At 51.0% G+C, this 15822-nt stretch overlaps 1 protein-coding gene across 1 annotated transcript in view; it reads right to left on the bottom strand.

Moving 5' to 3' along the window:
- MPPED1 (metallophosphoesterase domain containing 1) overlaps window positions 1-15822 on the bottom strand; it is a 65714-nt gene that overhangs the window by 24274 nt on the left and 25618 nt on the right. The window contains exon 3 of the mRNA XM_005910620.3: window positions 2817-3042. Within this exon, the coding sequence (XP_005910682.1) occupies window positions 2817-3042 (226 nt within the window). The remainder of the gene's footprint in view (window positions 1-2816; window positions 3043-15822) is intronic.

Consider the following 15822-nt stretch of genomic DNA (forward strand, 5'->3'; position numbering starts at 1 on the left):
TGTACATGATGAGGACTGGGGAGGTGAACGCAGGCACCTCTAGGGGCTCAAGGACAGCCCGGCATCTCACCCCAGCCCCTTGAGGGAGCCTTGGCAGGGTGGGACCATGTCCTAAACCCACCCGCAGCATCCAGGCAGCAGGGGTCACCTGCCGCATCAGTGGGGGCAGCCCAGGCTTCCTGGCTACTCTCAGTTGGCAGCTGCTCTCCCTGAAGACTCTGCACCCGGACAGACCCCGTGTCCCCTGGATCGCCCATCAGCTCCCTAAGTGCGCTGCTCTGGCTGATGGCACAGCCTCAGGCCCTGTCACCCTCCACGCCTGGGAATGCCCCTCTCCTCCTATGTGGCTCTGGTCACACCATCCCCTCCAGGGACCCTTCCATGATCAAGCCACTCTTTCAAGCCCCTGAGGTCTCTCCTTCCTTGTATCCTCCTCCCCCTGCCAGTACTTGGCATCTTGTGGCCACTGCCAGCTGGGCCTCCAAGGGCCAGTCAGTCTGTCCACCTGTAGAACAGGGACAATAAAGGAGTCCTCACAGGGGTCAAGTATTAGAGACAGTTCTTATGAAGACTTAAGCCCAGGGCCCAGCTGACTGTAATCGCCCAGGGATGGTTTGTTGTCATCATCACCATTATTGTAATCTTAACACCATCATCATCACCACCATCACCTTCACCATAACCATCACCTTCACCATCACCCCCACTGCCATTATCACCACCACCACCACCATCACCATCACCAGCACCTTCCCAGCACCAGCACCATCGCCATCACCATCATCACCTTCACCTAACCATCACCTTCACCAGGACCATCACTATCACCGCCATCACCTTCACCATCACCACCACTGCCATCATCACAATCACCTTCACCATCACCACCACCACCATCACCTTCACCACCACCATCACCACCACCATCACTACCACCACCTCCATTATCACCACCACCACCACACCATCACCATCACCTTCACCAGCACCACCACCATCACCTTCACCAGGACCATCACCATCACCTTCACCAGCACCAGCACCATCACCATCACCAGGACCATCACCATCACCTTCACCATCACCACCACCATCATCACCACCATCACCATCACCTTCACCGGGACCATCACCATCTTCACCAGCACCATCACCATCATCATCACCACCATCATGTTCACCATCACCACCACCTCCATCATCACCACCACCACCACCATCACCTTCACCAGCACCAGCACCATCACCATAATCACCACCGTCACCATCACCATCATCACCACCACCATCACCTTCACCAGCACCAGCACCATCACCATCATCACCACCATCACCATCACCACCATCACCACCACCATCACCACCACCACGATCACCACCACCACCACCATCATCACCACCATCATGTTCACCATCACCACCACCTCCATCATCACCACCACCACCACCATCACCTTCACCAGCACCATCACCACCACCTCCATTATCACTACCACTATCACCACCATCACCTTCACCATCATCAGCACCAGCACCATCATCACCACCATCGCCACCACCATCGTCACCTTCACCATCACCTTCACCAGCACCATCACCATCATCACCACCATCACGTGCACCATCACCACCACCTCCATCATCACCATGACCTTCACCAGCACCAGCGCCATCACCACCACCTCCATTATCACCACCACCTTCACCAACACCATCACCAGCACCAGCACCATCATCACCACCATCGCCATCACCATCATCACCTTCACCACCACCTTCACTATCACTACCACCACCATCACCATCATCACCACCATCATCATTACCTTCACCACCACCACCATTATCACCATCACCACCACCACCTTCACTACCACCATCACCACCACCACCATCACCTTCACCAGCACCAGCACCATCACCACCATCACCTTCACCAGCACCATCACCACCATCACCATCATCACCACCATCATCATTACCTTCACCACCACCACCATTATCACCATCATCACCACCACCATCACCTTCACCATCACTGCCATTATCACCACGACCACCATCACCATCATCACCATCATCATTATCTTCACCATCACCATCATCACCACCATCACCATCACTTGAGTTACTATGGACACACTGACCATCACAGAGACCAGTCATGATCTGTTCTCACCCTGATGCCCACTCATCCAGGTGAACCTAAGGATAAGGCCTGATTGCTCTGTGTCTCCAACAGGGAACAAAGTCTTGATGCACGCTGGTGATTTAAACAACTGCTGTCCCCAGGACAGTAAACCAGGCCTTTGGTCCTCCATGGAAATTCTGACTGCCTCATCTCAGTCTGGCTAATGAGTCATTACCTCCACCCAAGCATCTTCCATGTGTCAGAGGGACAGACAATAGGGAGATCCTGGCGTATAGGATGATGGTTAAAAGCAGGGATTCTGGAACCACCTGCCTGGGTTTAATCTCAGCTCTGCCCATTCCTAGCTGTGTGACTTTCAGCAAGACCCTCACCCTCTCTGTGCCCCTGTTTCCTCACTTGGAAAATGAAGGTAATAATAGTTCCTGTTTAAATGTGAGCCAGTATAGCATATCTAATTATCTGTCAGATATGGGGAAACCAAGGCTCAGAGAGTGGCAGTGACCTGCCCAGGGTCACACGGCGTGCGGGACAGCTGGCCCCAAGTCTCTCCATGGTTTCTCCCAGCCCCACCTCCCTCTGAGCCCTCAGCCTCAGCTCCACCATCCCCCCTACTCTCACATAGCTTCACCATCACCAGCGGTCAGGACGGCGTCCTCACACTCACCACGGGGAGCCGTAGATCCGGAAGCCCCGCACGGTGACCTCCGAGTCCTGCAGGTAGATGCAGTTGGTCAGCAGCGACTGCACATTCTCGTAGTTCTCGGGCTTCAGCTTCGACACGGACGGGAAGTAGTAGAAGTCCTGCTTGATGAGGTCGGCCATGAACTCCTGGTCGAAGGTCAGCTCGTGGTTGCCAGCGATCACGATCTTGTACTCGTAGGGCAGGCTGCCTGCAGAGCCAACACACACACACACACACACACACACACACACACACACAGGGGCACTGCTGTTGGCTTCCGGAGGCCACAGGGCAGTTGGGGGAAGGGGGGCAGGCAAGAGCCCCTGGGAGCCCTGGCAGAGGTGACCCTCCCTCCAGACAGGTGCCCTCTGATCACCAACCCTGAGGTCTCCCTGCCCCCATTTCTGCTGGGCGGCCGACTGAAGCTCCCCCAGACCAGCGGGAGGGGGCTGGGCAGCTTCCTGCTGGGCCTCTGAGCTGCAGGGGCCCCGCCTCATTCTCAGGACTTCTCTGTCTCCGGTTCTTCTGTCCGGGCCAATTCCGCCCGGGAAGGAGACCCTGCTCCCAGGTCCCCGCCTGCCTGTCTCAGGCCCCTTCACCTGGGGGCTACACAGTGAGTGGTTCTCCTGACACTTGGTCTGTTCATCACTGCCTCACAGTCACCCCACTCCCCCTCAAAAAAAAGACATCTCTTTTTTTGGGCCAAACTGCACAGCATGTGGGATCTTAGTTCTCAGACCAGGGATTGAACCGGAAGGCAGAGTCTTAACCACTGGACTGCTAGGAAGTCCCCAGACTTCTTTACAGGTTGGAGAAAAATAGCATTCTCTCTTCTCTGGTGTTTGTCAACTCAGGGAGGTTGTCCAGTGACAGGCATGGGGGCTCTAAGGGCTGACAGCTGGGGCTCAGACAGTAACGAGCCATGTGACTTAACCTCCTCTGTTAAACGGACCTCTGTTTCCTCACCCATGATATGGGAAGAAAAATGTCTACCTCGCAAGACTGTTCTGGGATCAGGCAAGCCAATGAATGGAAACACAAAAAGGCTTTTGAGGTTCAAAACGGAGTCGGCTTCCCTGGGCCAGAGTTTGCAACTAGAAGCCCGCAGGCCAGCCCTGCCCACTGACATATTGTTCGGCGAAAAAAAACTTTCTCGTCTTTTTAAAATTTCAATTTGTCACCAACGTTAAAAATTAGAGAAACTCTCAGTAAAATGTCATTCTTTCTGTTTTCTAGAAATCGATCCATTTTAAATCTCACAGTCTTGGCCCAGGCAAGTGCTAGGTACCTATGCCTCCTTCAGGCAAGAAGCAGAGGTCAGTTTGGCGCAGTCCCAACCTGTCTCTACCACTGACACCCGGGCCCGCTGCACTCATTTTAAGGCACTGGGGCTTATGGCCTGGCCACAGTCCCTGGAGACAAGAAGGGGACAGACCTGGCCTCTGCCCCTCGGCTGCCAACAAGACCACGCTCTGAGCTCCGTAAGGCCCCTCTGCCTCCTGCCTCACCCACCTTCCTATCTGTCATCCAGGCCTGGCCCAGGGGTGCTGAGCAGTCTGCTTGTTCCCCTCGCAGGAGAGCTTCGGGGGCAGACAGGAGATATGTGGGCTTCACCCACTTCCAGCCCAAGCAGGTCCCAGCAGAAATCGGGAAATCAAAGGCCCCACCAGGACCCCAGGTGACACGGTGCAGAGACCCCTCCCCCAACCTCCAGTGATGCTCGGGCTGCCGGTGAGGAGGGGAGAGGGCCTGAGGGCATCACAGAGAGAAACCCGCCACTTCCTGGACCTTGCTGTCAGGCCAGCCACCCTTGGAAACAGGCTGGGTGCTCCCGAGGCAGGTTCAGTGACCTCTGGTCTCGTAACTGGGGAGCCAGGTTCGCACGTCAGGGGCCTGAGGTCCCACAGCAGATGAGTGGGGCAAGTGATGCTAGGCGCTGGTCCAGCTGACCCCACACCTCCGGGTCAGCAGCTCAGATTCTTTCAAGGCCACCAGGCCAGCTCCTCGCTGCACTGGAGTCACGGCTGGAGCAGCGGCCACCACAACTGCCTTCCAGCGCTGGTTCTCTGCGTTTCTATCACATCACCCATCCGTCCCACCCCAAGTGCCTCCCCGACTAATGTATTTATGTCATGTCTCAGACTGGGGGTGTTGCTTAAGCAAATTAGCAAATAACTCCAACCGTACAGTTTCATTTATTTCCGCAGCTCCCGACTACCAGGGACTGGGGAGTGGGCAGGAGACGGTCGGCTCTCTCCGGCTCCTCCCACCTCGGATCAGAGGAGGTGACTGAGGCTTCTTCCCTCCCAGGGGAGAACGAGCTCCTGTACACAAAGCCAGGCGGGGGCAGGAGCCCCAACAAGCCATCATGACACCTTCAAATACCGTCTGGTCTCTCTAAAACATGGGTGCCGTGCAGCCTGGAGGCAGGGGGCTCATCCGTGTGTGAACACAGAGACCTCCCAGCCCCACATCCTCCTGAGCTGGAGGTCCAGCCCCAGGCACATCTGTCTGAATGTAGCAACTCACCAGCTATTTAACCTTCAAAGACACTTAAGCCACTATCCCCATTTTACAATTGGGAAAACAGAGGCTCAGAAAGGTTACACAAATCCATAATAAAGTGATGCACAAGCACAGAGGGTACTGGACATTTAGTCTTTGTAGCTCGGCCTCATCGAAGTCACCCTGACTCAGCACCGTCATGCTACACTGCTTCTCAGGGGGAGACGATCACTGGGTGGATGAGGGATGGGTGGGTGAGTGAGCCGATGGGTGGACAAAGATGAGAGGATTACGGACAGATGGAGGCATTTATAAATCAATCCACCCATCTTGAGATAGCTCTGCCTCCTTTATACCAACTGATCTCTCTCTAGCTGGATCCCTCCCTTTCCTCCAAATTTTTCCTCCAACTGTCCTGGCGTGGCTTATTTTTCAGGCACACAGAATAGCAGTCACACCAGCCAGCCTCTAGGAGGACACACAGGGTGAGGTGGGGACTCGAAAGACAGGACATTCGGGGAGAGTGGCATGGGGACCTGCAGGTCTGCTCAGCTCCTGGGCCAGGTGGGCCTCGCTGGGTGGGCCAGGGGGTGGTCTCCCAGCCTCAGGTCTGGGAGAAGCAGCAAGTTCTCATGGAAACCTCCGGGCTTTTCAGAACTGGTGAGCATTGTTAGGCATTTGTATTCTGCATGGTAACATTCAGCCCGTCTTTCCAAAATGTTTCCTTTCTTCTCAGCCAGCTCACTTGAGATCTTGGCATTTGCGGGCCATGGCTTTGTGGGTGGTGAAAAAGACCCATCAGGTATTCATCAGCAGAGCCCTGGAAGACGACCATATCGTTTTAACTTTTCACCGGCCATCTATGTCCAAATAGACACACACCCACACGTGGCATGCACACAGCAGCGAGTGTGTGCGGGGCTCTGGGCAGAGAGGGATGCGAACAAAATCCACTACTCGCGCTTCCAAGATTAATCTTCCTCCAAAAGGTTACAATGCTTTCTCGCTAACACTTCCCCATCTCATTTAACAGAAAACACTGCCTTCCAACTGCATAATCTGTTAAATTCAACAAGATACATGCAAGCTTCTCCATAATCTACGTTGTTCCCGGAGCAGCGTATGGAGCCCGGTGGAGTTTTAGTGTGTCTGAATGCAGCGGCAATCAGACAAATACCCCCTTACGGCTCCCCCACCCGCACATCCCCGGCTCGCAGAAAACAGCAGAGGGGACTGGAATAAAGAGACAGCGTTAACGATCTCTGATTGCATTTTTAGTGCGTCTTTGACAGTTCTGTGTTTAAACACTTGCCGATGTCTGGGAGAGTCACGTGAGCAGACTTTTTGGGATGGCACGCGGTCTAGAGTAACTCTGGAATGCGGAGCCAGCCTCGAGCCATCATGGGGGCTGCACATGGCTTGGGTACCCGCATGCCACTGCCGTGCACGCGTGGAGGACACGGGCCGGCGATGCAGGAAGGGAATTCTGAGTGCAGCACGAGCGGGCAGGGGAGGCTGAAGATGGGAGCCTGGGACAAGGGCAGGGCTGAGCGAGGCAGCACGCCGCAGAGGCTGTGCTCCCCACAGACGCTGGTTTGTGCTGCCCTGTGCCAGGCACTGTGATCAGCAATTCACACTCGATGCTTCTAGGTACCCTTAGAAAGCAAAGCTGGACCCCACCTCCGCTTCCTGGCTATCTGGCCTGGAGGGAAAACCATCACTTCTCTGAGCCCCAGCATCCTCACCCATAAAGGTGGAATGTTCAGGGCTCCTCACAGAGTTCTTAGAAAAATCAAATTGGGGAAGACAGGTAAAGCCCCTGTATTGCACTTAAACAGGGGGTTGTTTTAATCAGGGGTGGTAAGACTCGCAGACTTGGAAATTACTGTCCTGAGGAGGAAGTTTATACTCACAAATCCCTAAAAACAGGACAAGGGGGTGGAAGATGAGCTAGTGAATAAGGCAGATGGGCTCTGGGGGAGACGGTTGATCCTCGATGTCTGCTCCCGGCCCTGGGGGGACCAGGACAGCATACAAGAACCTTGGAGAGGGCGTGGCTGGGGGCTGGGGGTGGGTGGGGGTGGAGAACTCTGGATCGGCTGGTTTGCTTCTGAAAGGTATGCTCAGAACCGAGTCCTTACTCTTCTTGTCAATAAGTAAACTCTGGAGGGCTAGTCCCGCCAGAGACTTGGGGCCAGCCAGCCTCCAAGATACCAAGTCAGAATTCAGAATACTCAAAGGCAGGATTTATACAACCCAGATGGCAGCTGTCATCATTGTCTTTAGGGCTGGAAGGAGGATGAAATGCCATGCTTTACCAGGAAATCCAGTATTCTCAGGGCTTCCCTGGTGGCTCAGAGAGTAAAAAATTTGCTTGCAACACGGGAGACCCAGGTTCAATCCCTAGGTCAGGAACACTCCCTGGAGAAGGGAATGGCTACCCACTCTGTATTCATGCCTGGAGATTTCCACGGACAGAGGAGCCTGGCAGGCTACAGTCCATGGGGTCGCAAAGAGCTGGACACGACTGAATGACTCACGCTTTCATGTCACTCTGTCACCAGGAAATCCAGAGATGGGAGCTGGGAGGATGGAGATGAGAAAACAGACCTAAGGAAGTTAGGTCACATGCCTGGGGTCACAGAGTAGCACCGGAATCCAGACTGCCTGGCCAGACCTGGGTGTTCAGACCCCCACTGTGGGACAGACGGTCCTGGGAGGGTGGCCCCTCTGCCAAGCTGCAGGCTGGCCGGCTCGGGCCCTGTGTGGGAAGCTCTGGATTTATAACCCAACACAAGTGCCCATATTTAAAAGGCAAATGCAATTTTTCTTCTGTTTCCTCCTAATAGCCAAAATGTTTAACTTTCAAACATTTGTTTTTCCTGGGAAATGTTTTAAAACCAGGAACATTCAGTCCTCATCTTCTATTTAAATGCTCGTTTCAATCGCTACGGCAGACCAGATACGACTTGAGGCTGCAAAGGACAGTTGAAAGGTTTCTGTGTTCTTTCTCCTAAAAATTAGGCCTCCTATAGCCAGAAAGATTTTGCGGAAACTTCCCCAGAAGTCACGGCTTGCCAGAACACACACCCGCCCACCAAACACTTCACAAAAAGCCCCTTGAGACCTTCACCAAGGGCCAAGCTGGTGACCCTGTATGTAGCATGCATGCAGAACTCGAGGCTATGGCGCCCCCTCCAGGCCAGGCCCCGTCGGTGCCACGACCTCACCTTCCCGCAGCACAGCACACCATGCACCTCTGAGCTGCCGAAGGCTTCCTGATATTTGCTCACGCTGTTCCACCCACCTAGGACTCCCTTCCTGCCTTCTTCCTGAGCCAACTCCAACTTCACTCACCCGTCACCAGCGGGCCCAAGTGCCACTTCCTCCAGGCTGCCTTCCATGATCACCCGCTTTCACCGAGCCCTGCCCAGCCTGCGCTCTCTCTGTCAGCTGCTTTGTCCGCTTCCCCCATCGGCCGACATCCTGACCCTGGAACCCACTGCTTCCTCCCTGCACCTAGCACAGGGCTGGCTACACGGGGAGGTGCTCATACACGTTACCTGAATCCCATGCAGGACTAAGGATGAGGGGTGGATGGTGAGGTCACTGAGTCACCAAAGGTCCCCCAGGCAACCCACCACAGAATGTTCTGGAAGGACCATCACTAAGATGACCAGCACATCGCGCGGCAGATCCCAAGCTGTCGTGTCTTTCACTCTCTCAACAGACATCAGTGGGGCATGAGGCCCGGGCACAGGGCTGGTACCCAGAGGCTCCGGGAAGAGCCTGGGCTGGAGGCTGGGAGGCCTGGGCTGAGCCTCACCTCTGTTACCACCTCCTGGACCCAGGTGAGGCCTCCCCTGCTCAGGCCTCAGTTTCCCCATCGGTCCCACAAGAAGGTGACATGGAGGTCCTGACCTCTTGTCAGCTTCCTAAGACCTTCCAGGCGATGCTGGGATGGGGGTCCCCAAGACAGGTGCTGACTGTGTTAAACAGAAGGGCTCACACAGGGCGGGTGTTCCGAACACCCACGCTGCCTGCATGTTGCTGACAGCCTGTGACGTCAATGGTAGAGGAATAAAAGGGTGTGACTCTCCCACAAGAAGCAGGACAAGCTACGGCCGGAGCCCCAGGCGGCTTGGGGACCTGGGCTCAGGGGCACAGTCTGACCTAGAACATCAGGAAGCAGGCAGGCCCAGAACCCCCCATCAGGCCATCACCATGCCCTTCACCCCCTAATCTCTGCAGAAAAGAGGGCATTTACTCTCAAGGGAAAACAATGGCTCCACAGCCCCACTTAGAGACCACTGTCCTGAGGGGAGATGGACAGTGAGGCAAGAGCCTGAACAGCAGGAAGATGAAGGGCAAGAATGAACACGGTGACTGTGGAGGCCCCAGGCCCCTTCCCCGACACGCTCTCAAACTCTGGAAGCCAGCCTTGCAAACCAGGGAACTCATCTCTGGGGAGAAAGACACGTCCAGGAGGAAAACCTACAGACAGCAACATCAGGTGCTCCCCAAAGAGACAGCCAGGGCTATCGTGGTACATTCCCCCTCCACATATACACACATGTATACACACAGCTTATCAACAGCTTTGGGACTTCCCTGGTGGTCCTGTGGGTAAGACTCCACACTCCCAATGCAGGGGGCCTGGGTTCGATCCCTGGTCAGGGAACTAAGATCCCACATGTTGCAACTAAAGATCCCACATGCGATTGAGACCCGGTGCAACCAAATAAATAAATATTTTTTAAAAAACAGCTTTCAAGTGTCTGGTTCTTAAACACAACACAGGGTCATCAGATCTCAGAGAAAAGCCTCCAAGCTGAAAACGGGCAGAGGCGCAAATAAGAAAGGAAATTGGAGAAAACGGGGTTGATGCAGGGAAAAAAACATACATATATAGTTATCACCATTGGTGAGATGACAGAAGACGTTGCATCCATGAAATTCCAGCAGGGCGCTGTTAACAAAAGAAATTAAAATGTGGCAGAATATTTTAGTTTTGGTTAAAGAGTAGAAGAGGTAGTTGAGGAAATTTCCCTGAGATTGAAACAAAATAACAATGAAGCGAGACAAAAACCAGGGACTCACATGTGAATACTACAAAAAAGAAGTCAGGAAGAAAAAAAAAAGAGGGGTGGGAAATTTTGAAAAATTCACAGGATGAAAGATAATATTTGCTCCATTTAAAGGGTTACCTCAATAATGAACAAAAACCACTCACATCTGAGACACACTGTCTAGAAACAGAGCAGGCCACATACGAAGGATGAGATGCTCAATAGAGACGAAGGAGACTGCAAGAAAACAGAGCGACGCCGTCCGAGTTCTGAGGGAAGGTGATCTGCTACCCACAACTCTACACCCAAACTACCAATTACCATGGGGGACAAAATACTTTTCCTGACGTACCATTTGGCCAGACAGTTATCTCCAGCGCATTCTTTCTCAGAAAAGCTACTGAAGCGTGTGCTCCACCAGAATGAGGGAGTAAACCAAGAAAAAGGAAGTCACAGGACCTCAGGACCAGGAGCTCCAAGACAGAGGAAGGCAAACGGAAATGGTGAAGGGCGATCCCAGGATGGTGAGGGTGCAGAGGCCTGGCAGGCAGCTAATCCAGATTGGGGCAGGGGTCAGAGGCTCAGGAAGTACAAGAAAAATGAGCCAACAGAGGGTCCAGCCCAGCTCACCACACTGCTGAGAGGCATTTAAAACCCTGCAGGAGACAGGGATGAACCACGATGGGTACACAGGGAAAAAAGCAAACAAATAAACCAATTAATTACTTTACAAAAAACAATAGGTTATACAGTGAACATTTAACCAAAAACTGTGATGGGACTGTAGAAAAAGGATCAGAGATGTGTATATATGGATAGAGAGACTAAGTCTGTAAGTTTTCACTGTAAGACATTAAAAAGGAATCTCTAAAATGGAAAAATAAAATGCAGCAATATGAGGTTGTTACTTAGAGATGCCGCGGTAATAAAGGAGCAGCTACCCAATATGCATAGGGAATAGAAATCACTAGGGAGAAGACTGTTGGCTTTACCATAAGCCTTGTAGCTGTTATGACTCACTGCGCACATGCATTACCTTAACAGGTGGCACAGTGGTAAAGAAACTGCCTGCCAAGGCAGGAGACGCAGGAGATGCTGGTGTGACCCTGGGTTGGGAAGATCCCCTGGAGAAGGAAATGGCAACCCACTCCAGAATTCTTGCTTGGAGAATCCCATGGACAGAGGAGTCTGGAGGGCTACAGTCCAGGGCGTTGCAAAGAGTCTAACGCAACTGAGCAACAATAGGGTAATAAATAAAACTGCAATGAAATTAAACGAAGGCGTCAGAGGCCAGGCACTCCTCACCTGCCTCCTGCCTCTGCCCAGAGCAGCCTGATCTCTCACTCGCTCTACCTCCTGCTCAAAATCTAGAACCAAATAAAACGAGGCCACAGTTGAGACTGGTGGAAAGACAGAGCAGGCAGAAAACCTGAACTGGTTGACTCCTCTGCGATTCTGAGGGTCTAAGTGCTGGGAGGTCTGGCAACCAGGTTCAAAGGCAGGTGATCCGGCCAAGCAGCTCCTCACCTGGCAGGTCCGACAGCCACGAATGGCATCGCAGGTGTCACCTGCTGAGAATCTGAGACATGCTCCCCCATGCCCGACATCTAACCCTCACAACTGCCCCACAAAACTGGCAGTAGATCAGTGGATGAAGGAACTGGGGCTCAGTTATGTTAAAGAAGTGCAAATTGGTTAAGCAGAGAAGTCGGAACCTGAACCCTGATCCATCTGTAGCTGAAGCCACGATTTCTCCATATCTGTCACAATCACCCAGACGTATTATATACACCAAAGTTTTTGCATTAAACATTTCTCTAGAAATGGAAAAAATGGTGCTATACACTTGAGTCCTTACAAAACCTCCTGCTGAGGAGCTCTCAATGACTTTATTTTAAACAACATAATATTTTCAAGATATCTTGTGGCTTCGTAAACAAACCTTTAAAGACCATTTTGAAAAGCAGTACAGATTTTAGAACAAAATAAACGAATTCAGCAAAGGTGCAGGATACAAAAACAATGGGGAAGACAGTTGCATTTTTAAACACTAACAATAAACAATCTGAAAAGGATATTAAGAAAACAACCCTATTTGCAACAGCATCATAAAGAAAAAAATATATAAAAATAAATTTAACCAAGCAGGAAGAAGATCTGTATGTAAAAACTCCAAAATGTCTGCTAAGAGACTAAAGAAGACACCAATAAGTGGAAAGATATCCTGTGCCCATGAATTGGAAGACTTCCTATTATTAATATGTCAATACTACCCAAAATGATCTACAGATTCAATGCCATTACTACCAAAATTTCAATGATGTTTCTTTCGGAAACAGCAAATCCATCCTAAAATTCACATGGAATCTCAAGGGTCCCTAAATAGCCAAAGGAATCTCGAAAAAGAAAAACCAAGTTGAAAGTCTCTTACTTCCTGACTTCAGAACTGACTACAAAGCTACAGTAATTAAAACAGTATGGTACTGGCATAAACACAAACACACATATCAATGCAATGGAATAGAGTCCAGAGATAAATGTATATGGTCAAGTTATTTTTTACAAAGAACTTAAGACCACTCAGTGAGGAAAAGACAGTCTTCCACAGATGGTGCCGGGAAAACTGGACATCCACATGTCAAAGAATGAAGCTAGCCACTTAATCCATGCTTCCTAAGTCACTTTATTCACATCTCACTTTTTGTGACCCCCTGGACTGTAGCTCACCAGGCTCCTCTGTCCATGGGATTCTCCAAGCAAGAATACGGGAAAGGGTTGCCAGGCCCTCCTCCAGGGGATCTTCCCAACCCAGGGATCGAACCCGCATCTCTTAGGTCTCCTGCATGCAAAAAGTAACTCAAAATGGAACAAAGATCTAAAAGTAAGAGCTAAAGCTATAATACTTTTAAAGAAACCATAGGAGGAAAGCTTCATGACACTGGATTTGGCAATGATTTCTTGTATATGACACCAAAAGCACAAGCAACGAATGAAAAAACATATCAAAGTTTAAAACGTCTGCACATCAAAGATACCACCGGCAGAGTGAAAGGCAACCCAAAGATTGGGGGAAATATATTTGCAAATCACATTACTAGGGAAATGCAAATAGAACTCTGAGATAATAACCTCACATACATCAGAAAGGTTACTATCAGAAAAACAAAACAACAAGAGCTGGTGAGGATATGGAGAAATGACAGCCCTCGGGCACTGTTGGAGGGAGAATAAAATGAAACAGCCACTATGGTACAGAAATTTCTCAAAAAATTTAAAACAGATCCAGCAATTCCATTTCTGAGTATATAACCTAAGGAATTGGAAACAGAGGCACAAACAGGCATTTGTACACTCATATTCAAAAGGCCAAAAGGTGAGACCAACTCAAGAGTCCATCAGCAGATAAATGGATGAATACAATGTGCTCTATCCATACAATGGGATACAATTCAACCTTTAAAGGGGAGGGAATTCTGACTCCAAGCTTCAGCGTGGGTGAACCTTGAGGATATTGTGCTCAGAGAAATAAGCCAGTCACAAAAGAACAAAGCCTGTATGATTCTACCTGTAGCAGATGTTTATAGCTAAATTCACAGAGACAAAAGAATGGTGGTACCAGGGGCTGGAGGAGTTAGTGTTTTGTGGATATGGGGTTTCAGTTTGAGAAGATGAAGAGTTCATGAGACAGATGAAACAGAGGGCCCCATGACAGTGTGAGGAGACAGACGGCAGTGAGGGCCCCATGACAGTGTGAGGAGACAGACGGCAGTGAGGGCCCCATGACAGTGTGAGGAGACAGATGGCAGTGAGGGCCCCATGACAGTGTGAGGAGACAGACAGTAGTGAGGGCCCCATGACAGTGTGAGGAGACAGATGGCAGTGAGGGCCCCATGACAGTGTGAGGAGACAGACAGTAGTGAGGGCCCCATGACAGTGTGAGGAGACAGATGGCAGTGAGGACCCCATGACAGTGTGAGGAGACAGACAGTAGTGAGGGCTCCATGACAGTATGAGGAGACAGACAGTAGTGATGGCCCCATGACAGTGTGAGGAGACAGATGGCAGTGAGGGCCGCATGACAGTGTGAGGAGACAGATGGCAGTGAGGGCCCCATGACAGTGTGAGGAGACAGACGGTAATGAGGGCTCCATGACAGTGTGAGGAGACAGACAGTAGTGAGGGCTCCATGACAGTGTGAGGAGACAGACAGTAGTGAGGGCCCCATGACAGTGTGAGGAGACAGATGGCAGTGAGGGCCCCATGACAGTGTGAGGAGACAGATGGCAGTGAGGGCCCCATGACAGTGTGAGGAGACAGAGGGTGGTGAGGGCCCCATGACAGTGTGAGGAGACAGACGGCAGTGAGGGCTGCATGACAGTGTGAAGGAGAGACAGTGGTGATGGCTCACTGATAGTGGGGAAGAGACAGCCGCCAGTGATGGCTCCATGACAGAATGAAGGAAGTAGATGGTATTGAGGGCTCCATTCACAGTGTGATTGAACTACATGCCACTGAACTGTACTCTTCAGCAAGGTTACAGTGGTAAATGTTTGTATATTTAATCAAAAAAATTTTTTTAAATAATTTTAGAAGAGAACTGAGCACCCTGAATCCTACGTAGAACCTTAGTTTGTTGGAACTCTGAGAGTCCTTGAATCTTAGAACCCTGGTGGCCAATCATTCTGACCTTGGAAGTGAATAAATCTAGAACTTTGGAAGTCATCAGCATTTCAAGGTGGACAGGGACTGAGTGGCCATCTAACGACTGGGCCCCCTTACCCTCCCCACTTTATCAAAAAGCCCTAATTGAGGAGTTCCAGGCTAGGAAGTCTATACTTGCTTCCACCCTTCCAAAAAATTCCCAGCATGGATTTCACCTGGGATCTGACCACTCTGCATGAAAGGCAAGGATGCAGGGCAGAGATCTGACCCTCATGTTACTGAACAAACATTTTCCATAAGGTTCTTCTGGTGCCTTCTGACACCTACAGACCAACCATTTAAAGGGGGGAAATTGATCCAAACAATCTTCTTCGCAGTAAACTGAAGTAAGTATTTGAAAATGGTAAAGACAAAAGATTCCTATTTTTAAAATACTTCTTAGTGAAACCAAGTGTTTTAAAGCTAAACAAGCATTTTGAAGATTAAAATATAGGAGAGTAGAATCCTCTCACCACTTTTGTGTATTCTCTCCTTCATTCCACAGTCACTCTCCTTGGTCCTAATAAGTTCTGGACCCTCTGTGCTGGGAGCTGGGGACAGAGAGGCTCCCCCCTCCCCAGCCCCTTCTCCTGTAATCTAGTGTGGGAAAGACACATGCAAGCGATTTGGGATCTGTAATGGGGGTGGTGGTCTTCCCAGGTGGCGCTCGTGGTAAAGAACCTGCCTGCCAGTGTAGGAGATGTAAAAGACCT

This window comes from Bos mutus, chromosome 5, assembly GCF_027580195.1.
Source record: "Bos mutus isolate GX-2022 chromosome 5, NWIPB_WYAK_1.1, whole genome shotgun sequence".
NCBI classification, from domain to species: domain Eukaryota; kingdom Metazoa; phylum Chordata; class Mammalia; order Artiodactyla; family Bovidae; genus Bos; species Bos mutus.